The 13,413-nt window shown below is 45.8% G+C and overlaps 1 protein-coding gene across 1 annotated transcript; it reads right to left on the reverse strand.

Moving 5' to 3' along the window:
- Nucleotides 1-2,096: 2,096 nt before the first annotated feature.
- On the reverse strand, nt 2,097-12,738 carry mre11a (MRE11 homolog A, double strand break repair nuclease). The gene is made up of 19 exons (XM_084142792.1): nt 12,685-12,738; nt 11,818-11,951; nt 11,587-11,719; nt 11,341-11,501; nt 11,010-11,097; nt 10,653-10,909; nt 10,373-10,558; nt 10,009-10,180; nt 7,744-7,824; nt 7,345-7,474; nt 7,119-7,219; nt 4,852-5,022; nt 4,605-4,664; nt 4,339-4,519; nt 4,098-4,190; nt 3,929-3,993; nt 3,709-3,797; nt 2,913-3,006; nt 2,097-2,801 (listed from the first exon to the last, which is right to left on the reverse strand). The coding sequence occupies exons 2-19, from the start codon at nt 11,835-11,837 to the stop codon at nt 2,754-2,756; spliced, it is 2,130 nt and encodes a 709-aa protein (XP_083998918.1). The 5' UTR covers nt 11,838-11,951; nt 12,685-12,738; the 3' UTR covers nt 2,097-2,753.
- Nucleotides 12,739-13,413: the final 675 nt, after the last annotated feature.

Here is a 13,413-nt window from a genome sequence, read left to right on the forward strand (position 1 = left end):
TGAAACAGGAAAGGGCCTTCCCCAAGCTGTTGCCACAAAGTTGGAAGCACAGAATCATCTAGAATGTCATTGTATGCTGTAGCATTAAGATTTACCTTCACTGGAACTAAGGGGCCTAGCCTGAACCATGAAAAACAGCCCCAGACCATTATTCCTTCTCCACCAAACTTCACAGTTGGCACTATGCATTCGGGCAGGTAGCGTTCTCCTGGCATCCGCCATACCCAGATTCGTCCGTCGGACTGCCAGATGGTGAAGCATGATTCTTCTCTCCAGAGAACGCATTTCCACTGCTCCAGAGTCCAATAGCAGCAAGCTTTACACCACTCCAGCCGATACTTGGCATTGCGCATGGTGATCTTAGGCTTGCGTGCGGCTGCTCGGCCATGGAAACCTAGTTCATGAAGCTCCCGACGAACAGTTATCGTGCTGGCGTTGTTTCCAGGGGCAGTTTGGAACTCGGTAGTGAGTGTTGCAACCGAGGACAGGCGATTTTTAAGAGCAACGCGCTTCAGCACTCGGCAGTCCCGTTCTGTGAGCTTGTGTGGCCTACCACTTCATGGCTGAGCCGTTGTTGCTTGTAGATGTTTCCACTTCACAATAATAGCACTTACAGTTGACCGGGGCAGCTCTAGCAGGGCAGAAATTTGACGAACTCACTTGTTGGAAAGGTGGCATCCTATTGAAAGTCACTGAGCTCTTCAGTAAGGCCATTCTTCTACAAATGTTTGTCTAAGGAGATTGCATGGCTGTGTGCTCAATTTTATACACCCGTCAGCAACGGGTATGGCTGAGATAGACAAATCCACTAATTTGAAGGGGTGTCCACATACGTTTGGCCATGTAGTGTAGATGTGAGTGATGCAGTGCCTGATCTTTGGGTTCCCACATCAGACAACCGTTGAAATGATAAGGCAACTCTAAAGGATCTGCATTACTTCCACACTGCAATACCAGCTATACACCATCATGGACCACCAGGTTTACTGGTTGACGTCTTGTCGGCCAAACTATTCCTGTCTGCCTACCTACACTTCTTGCGTCCCCTCCTCATGGGTAGAGTTTATATTGGTATATCAACTCCATCCATGCAAAACAAGATTACATTAAAACCCATTGGAAAAGGTCAGAGGGGGAGGGACCTCTGGCTTTCTCGTCCAATGGGTTTTGAGAAGACAAGAGGCGTATGCAATTGAGATCGTCCACGTGTTCACTACCAATAAACATGCCATCCCAGACCTAACCAGAAGATGGCGACATGTAGAAAGGAACACCGACATTATTTGACCTGTTGTACACTGTAGTTCCAGTCACTGGCCAGGTACTACTCTGTTCAAGTGGCCAACTCTAAATATACAGCAATTTGTCCTTCCTTGAACTATCACTGATCTGACAAAATTGCCTCAAGGTCTCCACCATATATCTGGCCATGATTGCACGATACATGTTTCACTTAAATGACATCAGAAATAGGCGTTTCACACTGGCAATTTTGCCACCATGTTTAGAACGATGTGTGGGGCTAGCCCCAATACCCTGCTCTATCTAAGCCCTGGGCTAAGGTTGGTGTTAAGACAACAGAATATACAAGTGTGAAACAGCCCTTTCATAATATAATGTGCTATATTTATATATAATGCTATAATGTGGAAGAAAACTGGCAGTGTGAAAATCCCTCGTCATGTCAAATGAGGTCAGAAATTAGAGAGAAAAGGCTCAACTTTTAATGTATTTGTACAGGACCACATTTGATCATATCCTTGAAGCATCAGTCTATCGTTTTAATTGTAAAACATCTTCCAGAGATTGGTCAAATAAAGAAACTCTCCTGAAGTGATAAATCTCAATTGTGTTTGCGGCCTCTCTCCATGCCTCCTCCTCAAAACGCATTGGAGGGGAAGATCTGAGGGAGGACCCTCCAATATGCTTTGAGGAGACGAGGACCTGTGGAATCAAGGGAATATAATTGAGATTTACTGTTTAGCTTGTCTTGTGTGTTCTAACATAAAGCGGGTGTGAATGTCAACAGGTGAGAAGTGTGTGTGTGTGTGTGTGTGTACATGGGTCAAACAGGAACAGTAAACACACACCTGGAATAGAAACAGGAAGTATTTAATACATTTGCTGAAAGCGGACGGTTGCCATGGTGACTGAATGGGTCCAACACTGAACAATAACAGTGCTCAACACTGACTAATGACGCTTTAGGAGCTCAGAACGGCCAATCAACAGTCAAAGCAAAAGGAAGTCTTCAAATGGTATGGAAAACTCGAGCGAGAAGTTAGAATTAATGGGTCCCTAATAGGGCTGGGACCTCACAAAATGACATTATCACCATACTTATGTGCCGATACCATATGTATCGCAATTCTCACAATTCTATATATATTGCGATTTGCTTCTGCGATTTGATGTTTATTGCGATTTGATTGCTCACTGCAGAAAGACAAAACAGAGAGCATGAGAAAATGAGTTTTGATCTGTCAGGGAAATACAAGTGCTGAAAACATGTTGGCTCACTATTTAAAAAGAAGATTGAGAACAAGCTATAGGATGAAAAATAGAGTTTTTGCGCAGGTACAGCCGACTAGCGCTAGCTAACGCTTCCTCTATTCTGAACAGGCAGCCCAGGGGTCCATCCTCAGGAGTCAGGACCACAAGTGGTATGAAGAACTATGGGTAAGTTAATCATACATTCACAGCTCACTAGCCAATAAGAAACATGAAAATTGTCCAAAGGGGCGGAGTTAAAGCTATCGCCGGCCACTCCTACTGGAGCCTTTAAACGGGTCAAACTCCTCCTGAGAGAGAGACAGAGAGAGAGAGAGAGAGAGAGAGAGAGAGACAGACAGAGAGGTTAGACAGACACACACACTACAACAGGCGTATCAGTCATCTCACAGGTCTCTTACCTCATCATCGTCGTCGTCATCAAATGTCACCCCTTTGTATGATTGGCTCTGACTCTGGGAGCCCCGCCTACTGGAGGAGGAAGAGGAGGAGGTCCTAGAATACAAAACGCAGAACCGTTAACCTGTTAAAGGTCCAATGTAGCCGTTTTTAACTCAATATCAAATAATTACTGGGTAACAATTAAGTACCTTACTGTGATTCTTTTTTACCATTTTAATCTAAAACAAACAAAAACAGCTTCTTATCAAAAAGCTATTTCTCAAGCAAGAATTTGCTGTAGCTCAGTTGGTGGAGCATTGCGCTTGCAACGCCAGGGTTGTGGGTTCGATTCCCACGGGGGGCCAGTATGAAAATGTATGCACTCACTAACTGTAAGTCGCTCTGGATAAGAGCATCTGCTAAATGACTGAAATGGAAATGAAATGTAAAGAATTTGACTAGGACTGTCTGAGTGATGAGTCTAATTGGAAGAGCCTAATGTGTAACCTGAAAACTAAGCTGTTATTGGGAGAGAGGAGGGCAAACTCTCTTTGTTATTGGTATATAAACTCCACCCATGCAAAACAAGCTGACATTTCAAACAGTTTACACTAAAAGGGCATTATTATGATCGTTTTCACATTCACAGTATTATTCCAACCTCATAGTTTGGAAAAATATATATAACATAGGAATATCAAGTTTTTGACTGCACTGCCCCTTTAATACCCTCCAATTACAAAACAGACACATATACACACACAGATCACTAATCAATGTCCAACTCCTACCCATCTCACACACACACTTTCCTACCTCTGTGTTGGTCGTGATGCAGGCGTCAGTCTTGATGCAGGCTTCACAAAGGAAACATCGTCATCAGAGTCATCATCATCAATGGTTACCTAGAGATGAGGGAGGAGAGATGGAAGAAGGAGAGATGGAGGAGGGGATAACAACATTAGAACATCTCTACAACACAGACATGCACTTAAAGACCAGTAAGAAACAGAGATGGGGAGTGTGAGGGACTAACCTCGTCTGTGTAAGACTTAGCTGCCACCGCCCCTCTCGATGGCCGCTGGGGTGGAGCCTGGAACGCTGCAGGATGGAGGGAGGAGAAAGAGGGAGGGATGGAAGATACGTAGTAGGTCAGTACAATAACACACATACACTTAGGGTTGAGAAACACAGCAGCCACTCACCATCCATGATGTTTCTGCCCTGCTTGGGGTTTACCACTGAGGCCTTCTGGGAACGGGCCCGACCTGCTGGCTTCAGCTCTGCAGCAGCTGCACCTGGAAACACAAATACATACACACACACAAAATGCACCCACGCACACAACATACACACACAAACAAACAAAATGCAGTCGTTAATGTATACATGCATAAATATAATGAAGCTTTTAGATAAGTGATGAGATCTTGGAGAGAAACAAACCTCTTCCTCTCCTGGCTGTGGTTTGGCCCCTCCCCCTGCCACCCCGCCCCCTGCCCCTGGTGGGGGGAGGATGGGCAGAGTCCTCATCCGAATCCATGGAAACGTCAGGCTCATCTGATAGGTCCAGGTCTTCTGGGGCGTCGCCTCGCTCTATGCGATGAGCTTTAGCCCTGTTGAGGGCCTATACAGAGGAGGAGAGTACTGGTATGAATGTATACGTGTGGTGTGCGTTGTGTGGTGTGTGTGTGTGTGAGAGACTGACTCACCTCCTGAACCTCTTCAGCCTCCTCTGCAGTGTTTTTCTTAGATTCTCTGAAACGGCGTATCTGAGGAGAGAACAGGTTGCTGTGGTTACCATCATCTCTCCCCTCTCCTCCGTACCTCCTGGTCAATCTCTTCCTCTGTCAGTACTCCTCTCTGCTGGAGGTGTCTACCCCCTCCCCCTCTGTACCTCCTGATCAATCCCCTCTCTGTTGCAGGTGTCTACCCCTCCTCTCCCCCTCTCCTCCGTACCTCCTGGTCAATCTCCTCCTCTGTCAGTACCCCTCTCTGCTGCAGGTGTCTCTGGGTTTTCTCCAGCTGGTATCTGATCAGTTCCTCGATGGCATCCTTCTCCTCCTTGTCCACATACTCCTGCACCGCCTTCCCCATACCCTGCTCCGTCAGTAGGGACAGCTGCACCGTCTACACACACACAGTCATGTTAACACACATGCACACACTAGGGCTGTCCCCGACTAAAATAAATCTTAAGTCAACCGAAAGTCGTCTGTTCTTTCGATTAATCGATTGCTCTAAATTTGTACGTGTATTTTTCCATATATAGACACACCCTATGTGTTTTAATAAAATAAAATATGTGCATTGAGCTTGTCTGATGCTTTAAGCTTACGGTTTGATGCCTCAAGAGGGCACCAGAGATCTAGATAACCAGAAGAAGACAAAACTTAACCTGACAACTATTCTCCTCCTGCTCCAGCTGGCTTTCGCAGATTCTGCCATTACTCTCCTGAAGTTGCCGGTAATAGGCTACACGAGGAGTCGGCAACCTTTCTCATGTGGAATGCCAATTTATCTTACCATTTCTACCGATCTGCGTCCCAGTTATAGTTTTCATATGCACATTTTCGTTAAACAGTTTAATTTAATTTATAATAACGTCTTCATATCTCAAAATCATTGTCATGTGATTAATCAAAATTCTATCCAAATCTAAATGAAAATTACAAACCTAAAAAGTAACTTCTATTGCCATTGCCACTTATTTAAAAATAGCCTACATAAAGCCAACAAATAAAAACATTGCAGCTTGCAGGTAAGAAAATATCCTGATTAAAAATAAATATCAGATAAATCACATGGCCTATCTGCAACGAACTTGAAACATTGTATCAACTATTAAATTGGGTCCAGCCCAGAAGCTGGAGCTAACGAACTTGCAACTTTGTATAAAATATTCGGAGCCCTCAGTTTCCCACGCCAGTGAGCTCGGGACAGACACAGCTGTAGGCTATTTGCGCAAGGGATAAGAAGCAGTGCTTGACTTGGGCAAGAGTTCACCGGAGCGGAGTACCGGCACCTCAAATGTTCTACTGCTTGAGCTCCTGTTCTTACAGAATATTATCTCAAAAGTATTGTGGAGCTCCTGCACCTAAATATAAAACAGTACCAGCACCCAAAATGAGTACCGGAACCTATTTCAAGCACTGATAAGAAGTAATCAGGTAGGCCTATTTTATGACGTTTCCACTGGATCAGAGCATGACATTTTTCGCTTTCACGCTCAGTGGTTATCAAAAGGGAGCTGGACAGACTTGCGTAATCAGGTGCGCGTCCTTACTCAACATTGACAGGAGCGCTCCAAACAAAAAGACAATGACTAAATTGACAAAACTCGTAAATTTGATAAAATAAACCAAAACTTGTTTCTCACAAGTGTAGCATAGGTTGTGCACTTTGCAAACAATGTCTCCACTCAGACAATGAGAACAGGAAGACTGGAATAATAATATTGAATGCATTAAAATAAATGACCGTAACCAAAGTAACAAACATAGTAGATTACAAATTATAGGAATTAACGGTAAATGTACTACTGGTGATATATGTTATGGGGAATTGATATACACTAACAATCAAACGCAAACAATTCACACAATGAAGTTATGAAACAATGAATCTGCACAAATTGGCGAGAGCGCATTCTGGAGAGAGAAGTGCATTGTGCATCTGGGTGCATGGTCAATCCAACGTCTGCATTGGCCATGCAGCATTTATGGTGATATGGCCTCAGCAGAAGTCAGAGCATTCAAATTTTGAATTTGCGGAGCAGTGCAGAGCTGTTGTCAAGGAAGTGAGTTTGTGTTTATACAGGATGTACCGCCCCCACCTACCATCAACCAATGATGTAAACGCCGCACTATACAGAGCGCTCCGCATTGTTACAAAATGGCGATGCGGTACAGAGCTCGATTTGGACTCTGCATGCCTCTGGAGGCTCCACAATTGTGTCACACCCTCTATATGGAGCCTCCCACCACATTTTCGGATCAAGCATAAATTGGCTTTTAGTCTAAGCTTACGCAATGGATTAGTTCACTGAGATGGGTGCAAATATATATATTTTTTTACTGCTCGACTAAAACAATCTCGGTCGACCAACAGCCTAACCACCAAACAACTGACTAATTGGGGTCAGCCCTACCACACACACAGTCATGTTGACACACATCCACACACACAGTCAGGGTATGGAGAAGTGTGTGTGTATGTGTGTGTACCTTTTCTGCTGTCTGGAAGTACTCTTTGACTAGATCCTCCACCCTCAGACCCTCAGTTGAGGAGCGACTCAGGAGCTGCCCAAAGTCAACATCCTCTTCACCTACACACACACACACACACACAGCAAGAAAGAGACAGGCGAGTGATCTGAACATCAGAAAAAGTAGGCTTGTCAAATGTTATGATTATGGTGCATGGTGTGTGTGCACGGTGTTTGTGTGTTACCTTTAACTTTGGCCCTGTACTCCTTCTGTCTGATGAAGTGAACAACGTCTTTGGGGTTGGCAACCTGCTCTACAAACTTCTGACTGAAACGAGTGGCATTGAAGGCCTCAAAACCACCACTGTAGTCCACCTAGAGAGAGAGAGAGAGAGAGAGAGAGAGAGAGAGAGATAAGAAAGAGAGCGAGAGAAAGGGGGAGAGCACGAAATAAATAGAAAAAGGGAGAGAGCGGGAAATAAGATAGTGACAGAGAAATAGAAAGAGAAAGAAAATGGGAATTCTAAATTAAAAATGTCAAAGGTCACGGTGGATGGAGTGTCACCTTGAGAAACACCCTTGATGCTGTTGCACTGTTCCACAGAATAAAATGTAGTATAAAATGTTCCTTGTGTCTCACTCACTCTGAGGCGTATGAGGGGTTTCTCAGGTGTAAGGGGGTTTCCCAGTCTCTCTCTCTCCGCTTCCTCAATCATCGCTTCCACCTGGGAACACAGTGTCAGGGAGAGAGAGATAGAGTGTGACAGATAGAGAGGGAGAGAGAGACAGAGAGAGTGAGATAGGGAGAGAGTGACAGATAGAGAGGGAGAGAGAGACAGAGAGAGAGGGAGAGAGACAGAGTCAGGGGGAGAGAGATAGAGTGTGACAGATAGAGAGGGAGAGAGAGACAGAGAGAGTGAGAGATAGAGAGAGAGGGAGAGAGAGACAGAGAGAGTGAGAGAGACAGAGAGTGACAGATAGAGAGAGTGAGAGAGACAGAGTCAGGGGGAGAGAGCGAGATAGACAGAGAGATAGAGACAGATGGAGAGAGGGAGACAGAGAGTGAGAGAGAGAGTGACAGATGGAGAGAGTGAGATGGAGAGAGTGAGATAGAGAGAGAGTGACAGATAGAGGGAGAGACAAAGTCAGGGGGAGAGAGAGAGTGACAGATAGAGGGAGAGACAGAGTCAGGGGGAGAGAGACAGAGTCAGGGGGAGAGAGACAGAGTCAGGGGGAGAGAGACAGAGTCAGGGGGAGAGAGACAGAGTCAGGGGGAGAGAGACAGAGTCAGGGGGAGAGAGACAGAGTCAGGGGGAGAGAGACAGAGTCAGGGGGAGAGAGACAGAGTCAGGGGGAGAGAGACAGAGTCAGGGGGAGAGAGACAGAGTCAGGGGGAGAGAGACAGAGTCAGGGGGAGAGAGACAGAGTCAGGGGGAGAGAGAGATAGAGAGTGATATATATATATATATATATATATATATATATATATATATATATATATAGAGAGAGAGAGAGAGAGAGAGAGAGAGAGAGAGAGAGAGAGAGAGAGAGTGAGAGAGAGTGACAGAGTGACAGAGAGTGACAGAGTGACAGAGAGAGGGAGAGAGAGATAGTGAGTGACAGAGAGGGAGAGAGAGAGATAGTGAAAGAGAGAGGGAGAGAGAGAGAGACAGCGAGTGAGAAGAGAGAGGGAGAGATAGTCAGGGGGAGAGAGAGAGAGAGAAAGATAGAGAGTGAGAAGAGAGGGAGAGAGAGTCAGGGGGAGAGAGAGATAGAGTGACAGATAGAGGGGGAGAGAGAGAGTGACAGATAGTGACAGATGGAGAGAGAGAGACAGAGAGAGTGAGAGAGAGAGTGAGAGAGAGAGTGACAGATAGAGAGACAGATAGAGAGGGAGAGAGTGAGAGGGAGAGAGAGAGAGAGTGACAGATAGAGAGAGGGAGAGAGAGTCGGGGGAGAGCGAGAGAGACAGATAGAGAGAGTGACAGATAAAGAGAGGGAGAGAGACAGAGTCAGGGGGAGAGAGACAGAGTCAGGGGGAGAAAGAGAGGAGAGAGAGAGAGAGAGAGAGAGAGAGAGAGAGAGAGAGAAGAGAGAGAGAGAGAGAGAGAGAGAGAGAGAGAGAGAGAGAGAGAGAGAGAGGTGAGATAGAGAGAGATAGGGAGAGAGACAGAGTCAGGGGGAGAGAGAGATAGAGAGTGACAGATAGAGGGAGAGAGAGAGGGAGAGAGACAGAGTCAGGGGGAGAGAGAGAGAGAGTGACAGATGAGAGAGAGAGAGAGAGAGACAGAGAGAGAGAGACAGAGAGAGAGAGAGAGAGAGAGAGAGACAGAGAGAGTGAGAAGAGAGAGGGAGAGAGACAGAGTCAGGGGGAGACAGAGAGTGACAGAGATAGAGTGACAGATAGAGAGCATGACAGATAGAGTGACAGAGGGAGAGAGAGAGAGAGAGAGAGAGACAGAGTCAGGGGGAGAGAGAGACTAACTATTTGCACATCGTTACAACACTGTATATAGACATAATATGACATCTGAAATGTCTTTATTCTTTTGGAACTTTTGTGAGTGTAATGTTTACTGTTCATTTGTTATTGTTTATTATCTATTTCACTTGCTTTGGCATGTAAACATATGTTTCCCATGCCAATAAAGCCCCTTCGACCGGGAGACCCATGGGGCGGCGCGCACAATTGGCCCAGCGTCGTCCAGGGTAGGGGAGGGAATGGCCGGCAGGGGATGTAGCTCAGTTGGTAGAGCATGGCGTTTGCAACGCCAGGGTTGTGGGTTCGATAAAAAAATAATGTATGCACTAACTGTAAGTCGCTCTGGATAAGAGCGTCTGCTAAATGACTAAAATGTACAAATGTACAATTGAAATTGAGACAGAGGGAGAGAGAGACTTGTGCTCACCTTCTCCTGGCAGAAAGCCTCCACCCTCTGGTTGACCTTGGGCATGTCAGGGGTGAAGAGGTCAGGGTGCTCTGAGAGGACCAGGTCCTGGATGAAGAACTGACGCACCGTGTGCAGCGGGATCTTCTGAAGGTTCATCTTACGCCCCTTCACCCTCAGCAGACCTATGTGCCTGCACAGACACGCGCACACACACACAGGCGCACACACACAGACACACACACACAGGCGCACACACGCAGGCAATGACACACATGGCCACAGGAACACACACGCAGGCATACAAACATACACAGAAATAAACACACAGTGAGTGCTGCTTGAGCATATGTAAGTGTGTGTGTGTGTGTTTGTGTGCGTGTACTTCTTGACGGCCTCTCCGGGGGACAGTGACGTGGCAACAGAGCTACCAGGCTGGGTGACGTAGAACAGCTGCTGTTCATTCCTGCTGGGTTTTATCAGACACTCGTGTTCATGACCCCACACTACCAGGTCCAGGAAGTCATCCAGAAACTGCTCTGGAATGTAGTTGGTGGCCCCGTGCTTACTCCTGCAACACACACACACCTCAGAGATGTAGTTTGTGGCTTTTGTAAAACACACACAAACAGTACCACACACACTTAGTATATACACACACACACCTGTTCTGGTGGATGGTGAAGAGGTTGAACCAGCGGTCCTGGTCTTCTTTGGGGCGGAGCATGGTCACCTGGTTGTTAACAAACATCCTGTAGAGGCGCTCATCAGGGATAGAGCCGATGCCATATAGGGCTAGCTTAGTGCTGCCTTTCTGCAGGAGGACGGGGCTAATCTCTATCCTCTCTACTGATTGGCTGCGGCCAAAATGATTGACAAGTCCGGCAGAGCTCAGGAGATCCAACGCACACAGACCATCCGCCTGGAGTGGTGAGGAGAGAGACAGAGTTACACAGAGACACACACACACACACGTGTCTGTGGTTCAAGCTGGAGGAGCGAAACCTAGCAACGGAGCTTACCCCTGTAGGATCGTCATGGTTACCGTGCACGCTAAACACAGGGATGGAGATGTTCAGGTTCTCATCCTGATAGTTCACCCACGGGAACCTGAGAACACACAGAGAAAGATTTGATGCACATCCACTACTATACTCTACATACGACCCACGTTTGGAAAGTCTTTAATACATGGATATTTGTATCTCAAATTCCCTGCTGCATAGTAAGTTCAAATATAATATTATTCAACATTTGTGACAGGTGATGTATTGGTTTTTCATTGGTTAAAAAAGTTTGAGGATGCTAAGCAAGGGCTAGCATCGGCACGTCAGGGCTAACACACAGACTGACTTGCTGTTGCTGAAGTTGACAGCCTGGTCACTGAGGACATCGAAGAGGATAGGAGTGTCTCCCATGCAGTACTTCCTCAGCAGAGAGATGCAGGAGTGAAGACAGCGTCTGGAAGGCTTGTTCTCATGGAACAGATCACCTCCCAACAGGATGAAGTCAACCTACAGACACAGACGGAGGTGAGTGTTGGGGAGAGAGAAACTACATTCCACTGTGTACACACAAAACACACAGACACACACACACTTGGTTCTGTTTGGCACACTTCAGGATCTCGTCCAAGGTGTTGAATGTGTCGTTGCCACGCACAGCATCTTTCTCCAGGTAACCAAGGTGAATATCCGTGGCGATTAAGATCTTGAAGGTGTCCTCATCGTCCCTGGAAACAGAAGCACAATCAGAACCCCAGAGTCTCCAGATGAACACACAGTGACAACTACACCACGATGAGACTGAGGTTATTCTGACGTTACTTACAGGGTGTTCTCTGATGTCATGTTGAATGGAAACGTGTCCAGAGCAGCTTCTCAGAGAACCCTTTAGCAGCAGAGGTAGTGGGAGGGAGTGACGTCAACGCCTGTATCAATATAACAATTCTCTCGAGATGTCACCTACAGACAGCGAGAGAGAAAAGTCTGGTTGATACTCTGACAAATGCCAGCAGTCACCTTAAAGTATAGCCTGTAATTGGGGCACAGAGTTTTCCCTGGTCAGGTCACATACTGTTTGTCACAACATTGTGAACCAATGCAAACGCAATTCTCCCATAGCTATGCTTCTGAGGTTGAGCCAGCTCGGCTAACTGCAGGAAAGACTCCTGGATCCAGTATGACCAACTTCTGAATACACGGATTGAGTTGAAGTTGGCCCGGCCTAGACACTGATCAAAGGACTAAGGTAACGTTACAGTTTTGCAGTTAGCTATGGTTAGGATTTTCGGAGGTTAGCGCATACATATAGTCCCCTGTAGCTCAGTTGGTAGAGCATGGCACTTGCAACGCCAGGGTTGTGGGTTCGTTTCCCACGGGGGGCCAGTATGAAAATGGATCCACTCACTAACTGTAAATCGCTCTGGATAAGAGCGTCTGCTAAATAACAAAAATTTAAAATGTAATATTGACAACTAAGATAGAACTCTGCAGCTAGCTAATGATGTTCCAACAACGCATTAAAAGCACATTTAGCTAGCTAATTAACTCTAGCTTTTATCAAGTTGCTAGTAAAGTTGGCTAATCTTAGCAGTGACACAACTGGCATATCTGACCCCCATGCAAATATCATGTTCTCAAATACTAACTAATTCACATTATACACTGAGATAGCTACTCTTCACAAATCACGCACCTCTCGTTTCCAAAGTATTCCCGGCGCTCAGTTGTTGTGCACACGTGAACTCCCCTTACGGAAGTTGGCTCAGGACACGTCGTTTCCTTCTTCGATGAGGTTTAACGGCGGTTGGCATCCATTACCGCCACCTACTAGACTGGAGTATAACTCCCTTGTACTTTGCTTGAAAAAAATAAAATACACTGCTCAAAAAAATAAAGGGAACACTAAAATAACACATCCTAGATCTGAATGAATGAAATAATCTTATTAAATACTTTTTTCTTTACATAGTTGAATGTGCTGACAACAAAATCACACAAAAATTATCAATGGAAATCAAATGTATCAACCCATGGAGGTCTGGATTTGGAGTCACCCTCAAAATTAAAGTGGAAAACCACACTACAGACTGATCCAACTTTGATGTAATGTCCTTAAAACAAGTCAAAATGAGGCTCAGTAGTGTGTGTGGCCTCCACGTGCCTGTATGACCTCCCTACAACGCCTGGGCATGCTCCTGATGAGGTGGCGGATGGTCTCCTGAGGGATCTCCTCCCAGACCTGGACTAAAGCATCCGCCAACTCCTGGACAGTCAAATCAAATCAAATCAAAATGTATTGGTCACATGCGCCAAATACAACAGGTGCAGACATTACAGTGAAATGCTTACTTACAGCCCTTAACCAACAGTGCATTTATTTTAAACAAAAAAAGTAAAAATAAAACAACAAAAAAAGTGTTGA

Source organism: Coregonus lavaretus (assembly GCF_964263955.1).
Source record: "Coregonus lavaretus genome assembly, chromosome: 26".
In the NCBI taxonomy this organism is placed as follows: Eukaryota; Metazoa; Chordata; class Actinopteri; order Salmoniformes; family Salmonidae; genus Coregonus; species Coregonus lavaretus.